At 47.4% G+C, this 18054-nt stretch overlaps 1 protein-coding gene across 1 annotated transcript in view; it reads right to left on the minus strand.

The window, feature by feature from the left end:
* Positions 1-18054, minus strand: part of LOC138245733 (EF-hand calcium-binding domain-containing protein 6-like) — a 348792-nt gene that overhangs the window by 161141 nt on the left and 169597 nt on the right. The window contains exon 13 of the mRNA XM_069199599.1: positions 2327-2437. Within this exon, the coding sequence (XP_069055700.1) occupies positions 2327-2437 (111 nt within the window). The remainder of the gene's footprint in view (positions 1-2326; positions 2438-18054) is intronic.

Consider the following 18054-nt stretch of genomic DNA (forward strand, 5'->3'; position numbering starts at 1 on the left):
GAAAGTGGAACTAGCACACACAGAAATCAGTACAGTCCATTCCACGAGGACAGCCTGACAGGTGCTGCGAGACCGAGCAGGGAAAGTCCCCCTATATCATACTGAAATATTGGTATCCAGGGAAGACACCGCACTGCGACTGCTCACATACGCAGGCCTAAAAACTATGGGTGATGCATACACTAATGGCTCCTTGGTGACCCTAGAATACATTTCACATACTCAGCTACATACCCCATTACTGACATTTACATACTACCACCTTAGAGCTGCCCTGCACTAATTTTATCCTCAATTTCCAGGGGAACCACTGACAATAAATGTACTGCAGGTATTACTCACTAGTAACACATGCGCCCACCAGATTACTTAACCATATAATATGGGTCAGCTAGATAAACTGCAGACCCATTATAAGGCACTGGAGGGCTGGAATGCCGTACTTGAAGGGCCATTGGAGGTGTTGGATTGGAGGTTTTGCTGTGTGCAGCTGCATACTCTAACACCCAACTGCAATTTGTGCATAATACATCTTAAATACGTGTAACAAATCTATTACACACCTGCTAAATTGTACAAATACTGCTTGCAGGCAGATGCAAAGTGTGTGTAATGCGGGGCGACGGAAGCACACTATCTACATCTAGCCTGGCAATGTGACTCTGTTAGACGCTACTGGGGTCAAATTACAGGCCCACTATGAAAAATGGTGTTAGAACAAGTGGACTGTGACCCTAGGGTGAGCCTGCTGGGAGTGGTCAAGTGCCTACAACCAGCCAGTCGTAAATTTGTTTCAGTCGCTCTCTTGTCAGCGAAGAGGAGGGTGGCACTTCACTTGGGCAAACGTGCAATACTCACCAAGAAGAAATGGTTTCTGGATATGACACTTTACACGTCTCAATTGGAGCTAAAGGCGGAGGAACTGCCAGGACATTCAAGGCCTAAAGACATTTGGAGTCCTCTAACAACATACCTGCTCTCCACCCCGGATGGGCCATAGTGGGTGATGTGCGCAAAGAACTGGCAAAATTCTATGTCATGAATCAATATCCGCACATGGACTTATAACATGCTAAGGTGGATTTATGACATTACTGTACCGGGGCACTGGTGGAAGTAGTATTGATGTTTAATTTGATTGTGTTGCTCCTGAACATCAATAAAAAATTGTATAAATACAACAAAAGCATGGAGAATGGGGACTAATTAGGAAATTATGTCACTTGCTCACAGGGTAGTGTTGAAGATTAGGGGCGAGTGCCACAAGAAGGTGGGATGTATAAATGGCATTTATTGGCAATTAAGTACAATCCAAAATAAGAAGAGAGAAGCGCCGCATTCAGTGACCAATCTTCACCACACCCAGCAATCAACTCACATTCACCACTTCAACCCCTTCCACTACAACGTGTGCATTGCACTCTCGCATCAACTTTCACACCTCAACACCACCCATTCCACCCAGTGGCTTCTCAGTACTAACAACACATACCTATGGTACAAACGTTGCAATGTGTTAAATGAATTTATATGCTTTCATGTATACACCACAGACTCATATCTATCTACCTGTCACTGCAAAACAGTCATTGTTTGAGGCAGCATATTAAACTTTCGCCCTTGATTGTTACATAATAAGAAACAAAGTACGGAATAAACATGTTACTTAAAGAAAAAAAAAGACCTTGCTGTTCGACTGAGTCGCCTGCACCATCATGACCCTCAAGTGTCTGCATACGGTCTAGGGTGATTAGTCTCGCTATATAAATCCACTTGATTGACTGATGCACTTACACGTAGGTGCGAGTCCTGCTAGAAAACAATCTCAGCTGGTGCAGTAAACCAAATGAAAGACTTTCTCGTTGCGGCCTTTTAAACTTTTAAAACCAAAGATATTGGTTTGCATGTACATTCCCCTGGGATTCATTATTGTTTATGTATTGTTTGCATGACTATCGAGCCTGATTTCTTGGTAAGTGAAATTCTCAATATTTTTGAGAAAACTCCAAATATGGAGGAAAATCCACCAGATGATTTTCCTCCGTGACAGGTGTATTATGGTGGAGGAAATTCAGCCAGCGGATTTTAAAGTTTATTCCAGAAATTGGCGGAATTTCAGCAGCCACATAATTCTAAATCGGTCCTACGTTATCGTCAGACTGAGGTTTGGACTGGAATAAAATGAAATCTTACAAATTTATACTTTTCAAGACGGAAGGCATCTTGTTCAACAGGTATACATACACAGATAAGTGCCTACAACTCAATTACACTTTAAAACGACGTATCCACGTAATGCAAATAAAAAAAGAACAACACTGCCTACCGGGAGTCGAACATGGCCATGAACTGCGGGTATCTGACATTTCCATCTTCATCAAGTGGGATCCTGTCAAGCAGCAGCTCAAACTCTTCCTCGGTAATCTCCAAGCCAAACCTGAAACAAACAAGCCGCACCCGTCAATCACAGAGTTCACTTTTGGGTCAGCGGTACCCACAATGCTCCAGGCATATGGCTGCCATTAACTCTTTGTCGCCGCCTTGGTCCTGTAGATCAAGAGCGCCTCGTGAGTATCAGAGGTTAATCAGGGTTTTGATGGCTTCAATTTTCCCAAAGAAAGACATTCTAGCAGAGAAATGCGGCCCTGCGCTAGGGCGGGCCACAGAAACTGAGATGGCGGCACTGGGGCCCGCCAGCGATTGTCCTCAATCAAAAGTTATTCATTACACGAAGAACACTGTATCGCTTAAACAAGTTAACTCTCAAGGGTATTTCAACAAGGCCGTCGAACGTGAATAGAAATGTAGACTAACGTTGCCTTCTAAGGTCCCCCCTTAAAAATCAGTCTTCATTCTCCTGCAAAGAATCTCAGAGGACATTTAGCATACGTGCATCTGAATACAAGGCAGTGTTCATTCATCAGTTGTACTGAGTGGTTTCATCTGTCAAGCCCAACAAAAAGATAATCCTGCAAATGCTGACATAAATAAGAATGACTTTAGAAATACTAACGAGCCAGGAGCCACCCTGTTTTTTCTCCACGCGCCTATGCATACGAAACAATGGACTTCTGTGGGGCGTGCCTGGAGGTAGGGTGAGTAGATGCATTTTAGAGATGGTACATGGAACATTTGTGTGATGCAGGTTGCTTGTATAAGGACTTTGGGGTCCCTCTCGTTTGCCCATTTTCCTTCGCCATGCAGCAGCCCAGTCTCCACTCTATGTTCAGTTTTGCCTTCCCTCTTGTACTGTGATCCTGTGTCTTGCTCAGGACTGTTTACATTCCATTACTGGCATTGCCCCAGCCATTCTCTTGGCAAGTGAAGTCAAGCACTTTCCTACCCTCGCTTGTCTGAGGAAGAGCTTCATTCTGATACTCTTGACAAATATCAATTCATGACCCTCTCCTTTGAAATTCACACCTCCACTGTGACATTTCACCTCTCCCCCCTTTATTTGCAAGTACGGTGTTTAAACTCCTCCCTGAGGGCCACTATTCTTTTCTAGACTACATATACCAATCTCCTTTCCTCTCTGCTGCTGACATTGAAACTCACTTTATAACCATTATCATGCAGTGCTTTGGAGATGTGCCCCCTCCAGAACTGGGTGCAGTGCTCTAGATGGGGCAAGGTACCACAACCTCCTTTTTAGGAGTACGCTGCTAACTGTACCCCGCTTTAAAATGAGGGATCTTGTTCATGGTGGGGGATGATACCGTCTTGGGAAAGCAAAGCACCAAACAGAATGTGTGCTGATACTCTAGTGTGATCAGTAAAATGAGGCTGCAGTTTATGGGAAGTTTAGTTCCCTAAAAACCTTTTTTTTCCAATCCTTAGCAATCATTAGGGCACTGGATTTTTGAAAGCCTTTCATAAAGGCAGCTTTGTGGCAGAGGGAAAATAATGGCCTTTCGCCCTAACATTGCAACATTTCTCTTTCTCTCTTTCGTTGTGTAACTTAGAACATTCTGCAAACAATGGGTGTAATGCTTTAAGAGGAATATAGCACTGGGCGTGAGAGTATACCAGAGGGAAAAAACCTGCAGTTCGGACCTTTAACTAAGTGGGAGGGTATCTAGTAATGGATACAATCCTCAACATCTTGCTATAATGCTTTATAACAACATGATAAAACAATGACTGGCTTGTAACAAAAAACCTTCTACAGAAGGACTTTGCTCAGAAGCTGCCTATTCACACAGTCTGTGGTGCCAACTGAGTACTATCTGGAAAATTCACATGGACCCCAAACCAAAACAAAGGGCAGAAAGTGCAAAGTGAGGATGTCTTGTTGAAGGGGCAGCTCTGATGCTGTTATTGTCTGTAATTAGGTTGCTGGATATAGTTTAGGTGAAGACAAAAAACGATCAGACTGGCCTCAGAGCGAGTAGTCCAATAGGGCTTTTGGTGCTGGAGATGGGCCAAGAAAGAACAAATCTGAAGTGCACTAAACGTCATGAGCTGATGTCTTTAAGTTGGCAATTTGTTTAGAATAGGCAGTTGGCACCTGAGAGGCTATCAGTATATACTAGAACTGCCAGATCAGGCTTTACAATTGGGAAACTGGGATTTAGAATCAGGATCTACACCATGACATAAGGACTAATGGAGTGGTTTAAATGGGTTCCAGGCTGAGGGTGACTGTCCAGTAGGGCACTATCTTAAGGCCCCTGTGAAGATGAACATCCTCCCTGTCCCTCTAGGGATGGAAGTAGGCTGATACGAGCTCCTAAAAAGTAAGAGCCGGTGTGTGGTGGGTTAAGAACAATGCAGGCTCGACACGCTCCCATTCCTGGAATTCTCTCTAGAGGTATTTGACCTTCTACATCAGGCTTAGGTTATTGGGTTATTGGATTGTTTCTGGCCATCTTGGATGCAAGATCGTAGAGGTCCCTGGGCAGCTCACTTCCTCAAGACCATCTCCTCACCGTCTTCAGTCAGCTGGGACTTGCTTTTAGTCCTTTGTGGTGAGATGCCTGCTGCCAGGGCATCAGGACCTTTTATTCCACTGGGTATATCGCCGATGGACTAAAGCCTTTGGAGGCTGGTGTTGAAAGCCCAGGGCCGCTCCTGGTACCTCTGTCATTTTTCCCAGCTCCCCGAGGTTAATGGCAGCAGGCACGGGGAGGCTTCAAAAGAGAGAGAGCAAGATAGAGAGGGGAAAGGTAGAATTAAAGCAATCAGAAAGGAAGAAGAGCAGGGAAGAGAAGGAGAGAGAGGATGGATGGAAAGAGAGAGATAGAACGTGGAGATAAAGGGAATGGGCTGCTTTTGGTTTCTCCGTCTGGATCTGCCTGCCCCTCTACACATTGAATAGTACTGATTCCTTTCCTTTCACAGCTGGTCTCAGAAATGAGTCTTTTCCAGAGTCCGAAATCTAATTCTGGCTTTGAAAAGAACAGCAACATGCAGAGTCCAGTTCCTGAAACTACACTCTGGGCTGGTGCACAGCAAGTCTCCTCTAGGTGTTACTGCTCTGTTATCAGCCTTCACTCCTTGACAGATCCTCCTTTACCATAAGAGACGGAACAGGAAAAAAAACTGGATCTGAGACTGATTGTTTCAGAGGTCGCACTCCAGTGACATCACCTTACCAGAAACATCTAAAATCCTCAGGCTTGATCACAACAAAAATTCGCTTTAAGATAGGATGTGGTCCGATGACAACAATCATCCCAAAAACAGAATCACATTATTCCCTGCAGCATGAGGGTTCCTGAGGGCTGACACACAGGCTGGCGGGAACGGGCAATACCACAAAGCCTAGATATTGTTACAGCCAGCTTTGGATGTGGACGTGTGAGGGAAGCAAGGAATCAGTCTTTCACAAGTGGAAATGATGAAGTGGGAAGTGAGCCCACCTCCTGTCAAACAGGCTACAAAAAGGCTGCAACACCAGAGGACAGGAATACCAGTAATACAGAGAAGCAATGTATGTGTATTGAGAGGTTAGGCACCTAGAGACAGATCTCACAAATAAATTCCAATCATCAATTACCTTCATTTTTGCAATTCGTTGATTTAAGGTGATTCCACATAGCTTTCAGCTCTATCTAAGTAAGAGTGTTCGAAACACATAATTTGCTTTCAATAACGAGAAATTTAAGAAAATGGGATGCGTTTCAAAAGAAAAAAATTAAACGTTTCCTTTTCCTTTTCATTTTTTGAGTAGGCAGTGATCTGTGGGACCACTGCCTGCTCTTAAAAAACGTAGTCGCATGCATTCACAAAGGGTAAGGGGCCCCGTGGGGACCTTTTCCCCATTGTGAATGGGTTAGCGCCAATTTGTAACTGGTGTTAACTGTGATTGTTTTGCGACCGCATTCAGGGTCACAAAACAATCATACATTCCATTCAGATTTGGTATTAGGAAGTGACGCCCTGAACACACCCCTTCCTAATACCAAATCGCAAAACTGAAATTGCGATTGGGTAACAAGTTACCAAATGACTATTTGCATTTAGTACATCCCAAAAAGCATTTTCTGCGAATCGGCCCATTTGCGACTAGAAAAATGCTTTGTACATGTGACTCTTAGGGCCAGATGTATCATTTATCTGGATAGCGACTACCTAATCGTGATTTTCTGCGAATCGCAATTAGTTAATCGCTATTTGAATGTATAAAACTCCAGGAGTTTCACTTAGCGATTCCCAATGGCTCACAAATCAACCTACTTCAGTAATATTCATGAGGTAGGTCGCAATTTGCGACCCATTGTGAATGGCTAGAATCACAGGGATTTTGGCCTGCTCGGCTCAGCAGACCACCATGTCTGTGATTGCTTTTAAATAAAGCATTTTTTTTTAAAATGCAGCCCGTTTTCCTTAAAAGAATTTCTTTTGCTTTTAGGAATTCACAACTTAAGTAAACCAAGGGTGCGGGGGCCTAAAGCCCCCTTTGATGCACTCCCCCGCCACAAAAATATGCACATGTAAAGCGTACACATGCTTTACAGGCATGTGTGCTCTACATGGCACTTTAAAAAATGTATTTTCAACGCATTTTTAAAAATTGCACATGGTTACCACCAACTTGGAGTTTACCACCAACTTGGAGTTGGTGGTAATTGAATCTCCTAAATGTCTAGTTCGAATTTAGGAAATGCATGATACATGTGCTTAGGTAATCGCTAATAGGTATTCCCTATTTGCGATTTGCTATCTAGGAAGTTGCAAATTGTGATTCCCTATTCGGAGTCGCAATTTTAGGGAATAGCTAAAAATTGCGATTCACTACAATTGCACTGTTGTGCCTTTCATACATCATGAAAAGGTGATTTTGCATTTGCAAACGGTGGAATCTTGCTATTCGCACCGTTTGAAAATGCAAAATGCCTTGGTACATCTGGCCCTTAGTGCTTTATTTCAGACTGAAATGCACGTTGGTGTTTGTTTTTGACATGAGGACAATTGCACACTAAAATAATAGCACAAAAATCACAATTGCTGTGAACAACAGCTGCTCGAATGTTCATGTTGTTCCTGAGCTCCTGCACTATAATTTTTCCATGAATAGTGGCCCAATTATGTGGCAGGGAACAATGGCATAATTTGGGGAAATTCACAAAACAAGCTTAATGGGTAATTCCCGAAATTACGCTGGCATAATTTAAATTTCATCCAGGCCTAGTTCTACATGAAATTTCTTCTTTGTTTGGGTACCATAGTTTCTACAGAGGGTCTACACTGCAAAGCTCAGCCACAACTTTAAAGGGAGAATGGAAACAAAGGCGGAACCTTTCATCTACTGTCTCTCGCCAAAGTAATTCTGGCTTGTTGTGAGGGTATCATGAAAGGGTTTCTTCCAGGTCTTCTGGAAGAATAGAAGAGCGAATGGCACCAATGGTCTAGCTATATGGCTTGGGTTACAAGAAGCCACACATCCATTCACAACACTCATTACCAAATATTCAAACATACATGCACCAAACATTAATCTAATAAAAAAAAACATTTCCAGGAAAGTTGGGACTGCTGTCTCCCCTCATTGGCTGACCTTGTCACAGAGTGGGATAGGGTCAGTGAGACTGCAGACCTCACCCCACTCTGTGACGATGTGCCACTGATTGACATTCAACCCAGGGAGTTTCGGTGCTTAAAACTGAAGCCCCCAGGTCAGAGTCAATAGGTGACACTATCCCTTGTCACTGAGGGGGAGGACCTCAAGGGCCTTTGCTGAACTGAGCTCATGCATAGAGGAGATGTGACCTACTCAACCCAGCAAAGTTCAGCTCAGGCAGTTAGGAGCCTGCACATGTCTAGCTCCTGGCTGTCTGACCTGAAAATGAGGAGTGTCTGTCAGGAAGACCATTCCTCAGCGGGACAGACACTCTTCTTGAGGGGCAAAAGGCAAGAGGGCGTGTCCCCTCAGCCCCAAAAGATGGGCTGCATGAAAAGAAGATCAATCCATTGAAACAATGGAAGCATTTAATTTGTCCTGAGGAAAAATATGGCAGAAAATAGGGTGCCACCTGCCTAATGAAAACAAGTTGACAGTCACTGAAGTAATAATAGGCTATACCATGCAAGGACATAGAGTTGGTGAAGACAGGAATATACTGTACAGCTGCCTGAGTTTCCTTGGCAGAGAAAAATTAAATATCTTTCTCTGCCTTTAATTAAGGGTTGTAGGAACATAAAGTGCAAATTAAATTTAACAGTGTAGAGCGTACCCGTAAAAGTAAATGAAATGTATGCAACCTGTCAGAAATGGGGTCTCTAGCTGGCACTCAGTTTCCACCCTGCTCAAGTAGGGACCCTCACTCTAGTTAGGGTAAGGGAGATTCACAGCTCAGAAAACCCCTGCTGACCCCCTTGGCAGCTTGGCACAAGCAGTCAGGCTTAACTCAGAGGCAATGTGTAAAGTATTTGTACAAATGCACATAGTAACACAATGAAAACACTACAAAAGCACTCAGCACCAGTTCAGAAAAGTAGCCAATATTTATTTTTATAAAACAAGACCCAAATGACAAAAATCCAACATACACAAGCAAAGATACAAATTTTTGAAGATTAAACTTCAATAGAGCACTTAGAAACACAATAGCTCCAACTGGGGTTATTGCGGTGTCGTTGATGGAGCCATTCCCAACAATCCGATGCCATTCACGGGGAGGGCGGCGCCAGTCACGGAGTCCCATGGACCCCCAGGTACAGTACCTTTGATAATGAGGAAAACAAGCCAGTGCATGGAGTCGGGGAGGTGAGGCGTCACTGGATCCGGTGAAGAGTTGGTTCCTTACTGCAGAGCAGGGGAGGTAATGCAGCGTCGGTGCAAGGCATCGGATCCTGACGATCTGGCAGGGTTGATAACTCCGGCGGGTCAAGACGCATTGGGCACCTCCAGGGGTCCCGGTCATGCCACAAGGTGGAGTCGGGTATCACAGATGGTGACACGGCACTCAGGACTCATGATGTCACCGGACTTTGGCGGGACATTGGTGGGGATGCGGCGGCAGCCGCGCCGGTGCTGGAGTCGTCCAGAGTCCTTGTGCCTGGTTTTTCTTTGTTTTCATGCCAGCTTTCAGTCCCAAAGGCCCAGTAACTGGATTGGCACCACTTGGCAAGTCAGGGTCCTCAGCACGAGTACCCAGGTGTTGGCAAGTGAAGTCTTTGCTGTCCCTGAGACTTCCTAACAGGAGGCAAGCTCAGTCCAAGCCCTTGGAGAAACTTCTCAAACAGGGTACACAGCAAAGTCCAGGATTTGTCCTCTCTCAGGCAGAAGCAGCAACTGCAGGCCAACCCAGCAAAGCACACACTGCAAAGGGGCAGTACTCCTCCTCACAGCTGTTCAGCTCTTCTCCTTGGCAGAGGTTCCTCTTGATCCAGAAGTGTTCTTAAAGTATGGGGGTTTGGGTCCATTACTTATACTAATTTCTGCCTTTGAAGTAGGCAACCTTCAACAGAAAGTCTGTGTTGTTCACAATATCCTGCCTTGCCCAGGCCTGATTCCAGACACACTCCAGGGGGTTGGAAACTGCACTGTGTGAGGACAGGCACAGCCTTTTCAGGTGCAGGTATCAGCTCCTACCTCCTACTCTATCCCAGGAAGCCCCTTCAGGATATGCAGGACACACCTCCACTCCCTTTGTGTCACTGTCTAGAGGAAATTCACAAACAGCCCAACTGTCAGTCTGACCCAGACGTGGATTCCACAGGCAGGCAGAGGCACAGAATGGATAAGCAAGAAAATGCCCACTTTTTAAAAGTTCCTTTTTCAAACAGACAATCTAAAAAACAACTTTACCAAAAGATGTATTTTTAAATTGTGAATTCAGAGACCCCAAACTCCAAATCTCTATTTGCTCCCAATGGGAAATTACACTAAAAATATATTTAAAGGCAAGCTCCATGTTAACCTATGAGAGAGATAGAACTTGTAATAGTGAAAACTAATTTAGCAGTATTTCAGGAAATGTAAAACACACCAGTACATGTCCTATCTTTTAAATACACTGCACAATGCCCAAGGGACTGCCGTGGGCCTACCTTAGTGGTGACTTATATGTAGCAAAAGGAAAGGTTTGGGAGCATCAAGATGGCGGTCGCACTCTAAGAGAGCTCTGGACCCCTCCTGCAATCCACGGCCATCACTCTTCCCTGGAGCTGTCCTGGATCAGAGACCGGGGACATGCATCGAAGACATCTCCACTAGCCGTCTGAAGTGAATGCAGCAATCTCTCTGGGCAGCAGTGGCAATCGAGGCAGCCTGCTCAACATGGCAGCGCAGGCCCTATAGTGGATCTCCTAAAATACGTTGTCCCTAAAAGATGATCCAGCACCGGTGTTACTAAGCGTTGCGGAGCCCGCCCGCTCTGCAACTCTGAAACTGTCTCAATATGAGGGCCGAGGGGGACCCCTAAACCGGAGGAGTGGAAAATCAGCAGCGTGAGAAGGGCCACGGCAGCCCAGAGGAGACGAGCATGACTGAAATCGGCCCTACCTTGCTGGTCCACCTCTGGGAGTGAGGGGGTTAAGGAACCAGAGCCGTAGCGGTGATCAGAGCGGCCCCCCAAGATTGGTGGTGTGGGTCGTGGTGGGCTGTCTAGCCACCTGGCATTGAGAAGTGGTCCTGGTCCCTCTGTACCCCCCTCCTAAATCAGCGAACCTGCAAGAAATTGTGCCTGCCTGCAATAATGTTCTGAAAGTGCCCCGGAGTGGAGCTGTTGGAAGACCGGGGGCCGGTGGGGCATCTCCATATCCAGCCAGTATGAGGGAGAACCGCAGCAGATCCAGAGCTGGGTGGGGGTGTTCCCGGTAAGGCGCAGCGGGAGACCGTCCCACCCTTGCTCGGGCCCTCTGCATTTGACGAGGTGGAGGGACCAGGTACCTGTGTATGAACGTAGTATCTTCTTCTCTCTCCCCACCTCCCAGCCAGGCCTTTCCTACCTGTTTGGATGTGTGGCTGGCAGCCCCCAGGGGTGGTGATTCCGAGGCAGGGGTGAGCGGCAGGGCCCTGCGGCCACATGGCTGGAGGGGGGGCCTCCCTCCTGAGCTTCATGCCCGCGGACCACCTGTGTTGCAGCCTGGGTATCTCCTGCCAGAGGGATCACGCGGGGACCACCGCCACTGCCACAGGGGCTGTGGCCTGACGGGGCAGGCCAATGGGGGATCTGCCAGTGGTGTGGGGGGGGCTTCTCATGACTCAGCACACTGAGTGGACTCTAAACCCCCCCCCATTCCTCTAGTACTGTACCTTGGCCCATGCTACCGAGGGCCTATGAGACAGCAGTGTCCGCCCAGCTGCACCTTGATTGGCAGCAGGACTGACTGCGTTGGAGCTTTGCCCTAGTCTGGGGAGCTGGATGGTTGCTGAGGACCGGTTGAGATCTTATTGGTGTGTGCACCTGGGGCCTAAGCTGGGAGGTGGCCTGGGTTTCCGCGGACCGGACTCTTCTTGCTATCCCTTATTCTCTTCTAGGAATGGCATTTGATATCAGCTGAACATGCCAGGAGGCCGTTTGCATTGTTAAATCAAAAGGGAGGACTCCTGAGGCATATGGGCTGGACCCCACCATGCCATGCCAAGACTCTGACCCAATGTGATTAAGGGCTCAGAATTGGAAAGCGGTGCAGCTGCACTTGGGGTAAATAATTAACTCCTGAGATAACCAGGTCTGCAAACACCATATCTCTGAGAAGGGGTAAAGAAAGGGCCCCCAATCATCCTCTGCCCAAACCCGCATGGATTAATTTACCATTGGCACGGCCACAGGGCCGCAAGAGGAGTCAGGGGTGGGTAAAACAGCGTCATTGTTGAGCGATCTTGACATGGTCCTTCAAGCAATACAATCTTACCAAACAGCAGTGGAGAACAAAAATTGGTGAGGTCTGAGTGGATGTGGTACTGCTGCACCAGGACCTCTGCAACGCTATGGTTCAGATCACTGAAACTGAATCATGCATATCCACGGTGGAGGACGAAGTTCAATCCCATAAGATGCAGGTGTCGACTTTCTCACACATACTTCCGAGCTGCACCAACGGGCTGAAGACGCTGAAAACCCCTCCTGGCATAACAATATCCGCATAATTAGCATCCCTGAAACGGAACAGCCACAGTCAATGGTGGATTGGCTTGAGCAATGGATCAAATCATGGATGCCCCCCACTCGCCTCTCCACATGGTTTGCACTAGAATGAGCCAACGGGGCCCTGACCCCCAAACCGTCACCAGGCTCGTCCCCAAGGCCAGTGATAGCTCGCTTCCTTAACTTTCGAGACAGGGGCACTGTCCTCCAAGAGGCCAGGAGGCACAGTGCTCTCCGATGTGAAGGCACCAATGTTCTCTTCTTTTCGGACCATACCTGCAAAGTCCAACAACTCCGCTGCTCCTACTTGGCAGTAAAACGAAAACTTAGAACTATGGGAATACAATATTGCCTCCCGTTCCCAGCCAGGCTTCGAGTAATTTACAACAACAAACCCCATTTCTTTGAAACGCCGGAGATGGCCTGAAAGTGACTTAAGGAAGAAGGACCACTTCAAACTACTCACTGGGGAGCCCTGCACGATCCTGACTCAATAGATCATGGCCACACTGACCGTGGGCCCAGGCTGTAGCGTAGGCAGACTCACTCACGGAAACCGAAAAGCCAGCAGCGCTTGGGATCCATCTCCCAGGATCGTGCTCACACCATCAGGCCATAGGAGGAGCTGATGAGGTGGAGGCTCCCACCTCTATCCAGGGAAAACCGGCCGTGCAGGCCTCTCCGGAACGGCTGGGGGTAAACAGTGATACAGATCTTTCCTAGAGCCCTGTGATGTGATGCCTGTCTTGGGCCCGGCCCTATCATGGGACACATAACTGAACATACTTTCTATGATTTAATGGCCACAGAGTATCCTACTTTATGGAGAGGTCCACCACAAACCAATGTTTAGTCTTTAGTCTCTGGTATAAATCAGTTATGAGGGCGACAGATGCTTCTGGGAGGAAGTATTGGATGGGGTGGGAGTTGAGTTGATGGGGGACTTCAGGGGTGTTGCGTTTTATTGTTGACAAATGCTTTTGTTCTAACAAATATTTTGTTTCAGGTATTGGTATGGACTTTCGACAGGGCTCACACGATAAACACTCATTGCTCTCACATCAGCAGGTCCAGGTTTTGCTCCTCTGGCAGGGGTGGGGGCACTCCACTGTAGTTTGGGTAGTTAACATTACTGATTCCTATGACTACTCACACTAAGTTCCTATCCTGGAACGTTAATGGACTCCTAGGTAAGACAAAGCACACCGCTGTACTAACATTCACTCAGCGACATCAATCATATGTCCTGTTTCTCCAGGAGACACACCTCCTGGGCGACAAATGTCACTTTTTGGCACGCAGGGGGTATGACAGGATATACCATGCAGGTTTCACCCGAGATTCCAGAGGGGTGGGCATCCTCTTACGTCGCTCCTATCCTTTAGTGGTTGATCGAGTGGTGAGAGATAAGCAGGGTAGGTACCTGGCTCTCACCGTTATGCTCAAAGGGCGCATGATTAACCTTTTGAATATCTACACTCCCCCAGCAGCTCTTCACTCCCTCCTAAGTGACTTTTAAAAGGTTCTCCTAGACATGCCGCAAGGAACTACAATCAGAGGCGGTGATTTTAATGTGGTCCCTAACTCTGACATAAATACTTCTGGCCCTCCATCCTCATCTCAACACAAAATGGCTCCAAGTCTCTCCGATTGGCTCACCTCCCTTGGGCTTTGTGACATCCGGTGAGTTTGGCACCCAAGGCGTCAATAATTCACGCACACCTCAGTGAAACTCAGTCACGGATAGATCTAATCTGTATGCCTGCCCCAGGCTGCTGTAAAATTGTTGTAGTAGAAATTATGGCAAGGGGCATATCCGTCCATGCCCCTGTGGCCCTCCATATGGATTTCCACCGCACGGGAACGCGGCCTATGCGTTGACTGAATGCATGGTGCCTGCAAGACAAGAATTGTGTCTGATTCCTCCGTGCGAAAGCCCAAGAATACTTCGCCATCAATGAGAGCACTGCCCCTCTGACAGGCACCCTTTGGGCAGCCAGCAAAGCGGTGATGAGAGGCCATGCAAAATACCATGTCTGCTCTTGAGAATGGGCCAAGCAACACCACGTCACTCGGCTCGAGGCTCAGGCTCTTCATTAAGAGACTACAGCGGCACTCACCCCTTCAGCTCTCATTGTTGAGGGAAGAGATATGTCTTCAAGTCATGGAGGTGGCCAAACATCTCTGGTGGGCATCCACAGCGCAAATTTATGGCTGGGGTGACAAGAATGGGAAACTGCTTCACTGGCTGGTCTCTCATCACCATGCCTCCAGAATTATCCCTGAAATAACTACATAAGAGTGCATAACCCTGACCACTATCCCGGAAGTGGCGAATGCCTTCACGACTACTACCAACAACTATATGCCCCCTCCCCAGTAGTTGAAGCAGATTACTTGGCCCAATTTCTTGATGAGGCTCCCCTGCCCCGATTGTCTCCTATAGAGATCCAGATTTTAGATGAGCCCATCACCCTACCCGAACTCGAATCTGCGGTCTTAGCAGTGGCTGGTGGAAAGACTCCGGGCTCAGGTGGCTTTCCAACTGAATACTACATGGCACTTTGAGAGACATTGCTCTCAAATCTCCTGGGCCTCTATAATGAGGTGGATTGATTGGGCTCTTTCCCCTCTGATATGGACACAGCCACTACAGTGGTCATCCCCCAAAACTAATCTCTGTGCACGATTGTGTTCTGACTATTGGCCAATACCCCTGATTAATGGGGATGTTAAGATCTATGTAACCATTCTGGTGGCCCGACTTAAGCAAGTGCTCCGCACTTTAGTCCATGCGGACCATTGTGGCTTTATGCCCACCTGTGGTATGAGACATTATATTTGCTGCCTCCACTGGGCCCTGGCACACCGCCACCTACTGCCATTCGATCTAGTGCTGCTGTTCATCGATTTTGAAAAAGCATTTCATACGGGAAACACCCGGAAGAATGAGTCCGGAACCATGAGGTTGTGAAAAACGAAAGCGAAACAACGCTGTCGTTTTTCAAGACTTCCTGGTTTTGGTACCTTAACCAAGCATGTCTGAACAACGTACATGCGTGGTTAAGGTACAGAAGGGAGTCGGAGTGGACGCGGTGAAGGAGGAGGTAAGTTGGGCTGGGACTGGGCTGTTTTTAGGGGGGCTGGGGGTGATTAGGGTTTGGGGTGCAGGGTTTAGGTTTTAGGGGCAAGGGTGGGGACTCAGGGTATTTTTAGTTTTTGGGGTGGGGTGGGGGCTGGGGTGATTAGGGTTTGGGGGTGGGGGTGTCAGGGTTTAGGTTTAAGGGGTGGGTTGGGGGGGTTGGGGTGGAAGCATGCTGGGTTGTGCATGCTGATTGGTAATGCCTTTACCAGGAATGCGTTTACAACTGTAAAATCATTGTAAACGCATTCGTGGTAAAGGCATTAGTGTTTAGTATGAGGTCGTTGTTCCGAACTCGTTGTTGAGCCACGGGTGGTTTAGGCACCTGTGGTTCCGACATATAACCATTTCATACAGTGGACATACTTGGGGCTGGTGCTGCGACAGGCTGGGGTGGGGTAGCGGTTTTGAAGACTGATCCAGGCATTACACAATAACACTATGGCTTGGGTCCAGATCAATGGGCCCCTTTCGTGGGCGTTCCCCATTCGTCATGAAACCCAGCAGGGTTGCCCCCTGTCTCCCTTTCTCTTCGCATTAGCGATTGAACCACTGGCATAAGTGTTGAGGGAGGCCCCTTGATGAGGCGATGGAGATGGAAGGGGGGATAGAAGGACCGGGTGGCCCTATACGCCGATGATGTCCTCCTCTACTTGAGTAGCCCAGCCATTGGTGGCACCAGGTGTATCCACATTCTTCGTTGCTTTGCAGCCGCATCGGCTATACTAATGAACCCAGCTAAATCAATTCTCGTTCCTCTGGCCACATCCCAAAATTGCTTTGATTGGCAATACGAAATACCTCTACGTCGACTGAGCTTTAGGTATCTAGGGATCTGGGTGTCTCTTCTTCCTGACCTTATATGGTCTTTGAACCTTCTGCCTCTGATCCAGAAAGTCACCAAAGACCAAACACGATAGGGGTCTCTCCCTTTCAAAATCCTGGGACGCATGGCGTTATACAAAATGATGGTCCTACCCCAGTTCCTGTATATGTTCCAAAAAATTCCAATCTCTTTATCCTGAGCCTGGTTTTCAGCCCTGGACAAATCTGCCTCAGCATTCCTCTGGCGTGGAACCAGACACTGAATAGCCCTTCACAATTGCCAACGAGGCACTTAAGACAAAGGTTTGGGCATGTCAAACCCCTTTCTGTACTACCTGGCATCACAACACATCGTAATACACAACTGGTTTAATAGGGGATGGTCAGATCTGGCGTATCAGCTTGAACTTGCCCTATTATCCCTATTGCCCTATTATCACTTGCCTGGGTCTTATGACTGCCCCCTTCCCCATAGTATGGCCCCGGAAACTAGGATGTTTTTTCTCGCCTTGAGAGCAGCTCAGAGACACACACACTGAGCCCACACTTTTACCCAACTTACACCACTGTGGCAAGGCACATGGCTGCATGAAACAGCGAGCTTACAAGGGTTTGACAAATGGGACTTACTGGGCATATCCCACCTAGGAGATGTGTGGACAGGTACTTGTATGCAATCCTTTCAGGACCTCCACACAGAATACCAACTGTCACACACCGAGTTCTATAAATACCTGCTGCTTTGTCACGCCCTCCATAAACATCTAACACAAGGGGACACACTGCTGGAGTACAACCCACTTGAAGCCATACTCCTGCTGGAAACATTGGGGAAGGGGGGAGCATCCCAAATATACAAGTCCTTGGTTATTAACTCATCGGGGACCTGACCGTTATTAAGGTCCAATGGGAACAGGGGATTGGCCCGATAGAGGAGGATGACTGGTGTGACGCCCTGATGGCCCCTAAACTAATTACCATATCTTCTCGCTTGCATCTAGTACAAACGTATTATCTGTATGGCTCATACCTCTCACCAGTGTGGCTATATCACACTGGATTCTTGCCAAATCCTGCATGTCCATAATGTGCAACATCCCAGCCGATTTCTACCACAGTGCTTGGGTTTGTCCACGTATCCAGAGATATTGGATGGCAATAACAACCAAACTTGCTAAGATCTTAGGGCATGAAGTCCTGCTCTCTCCTTTAGTGATCCTCTTAGGTGTGCTTGAGACGGTGGGAGGCACCCACGCGGACCCCACCTTGCTGAGCACCGCCTTAATGGTGCCTAAGAGAGACATTGCAATCCACTAGAAATCTCCTGCACACATGACCCTCTTAAAATGGCGCCAAGGAGTGGACGGTGTGCAAAGCAAGAACAGCCAGTGTACGAAGTGCCCCCGTAAACATGTACAGGTCTGTGGGAAGTGGTTGGGCCAGAGTTGTTGAATATCTATTGCTGGATCTGGCGGGAGTGTGTAGATGGGTATTGCTTACTTGATGTTATTAATTAGAATGTATACCACATATGCCTGCAAGTGAAGT

The sequence above is a fragment of the Pleurodeles waltl genome, chromosome 1_2 (genome assembly GCF_031143425.1).
Source record: "Pleurodeles waltl isolate 20211129_DDA chromosome 1_2, aPleWal1.hap1.20221129, whole genome shotgun sequence".
Classification (NCBI taxonomy): domain Eukaryota; kingdom Metazoa; phylum Chordata; class Amphibia; order Caudata; family Salamandridae; genus Pleurodeles; species Pleurodeles waltl.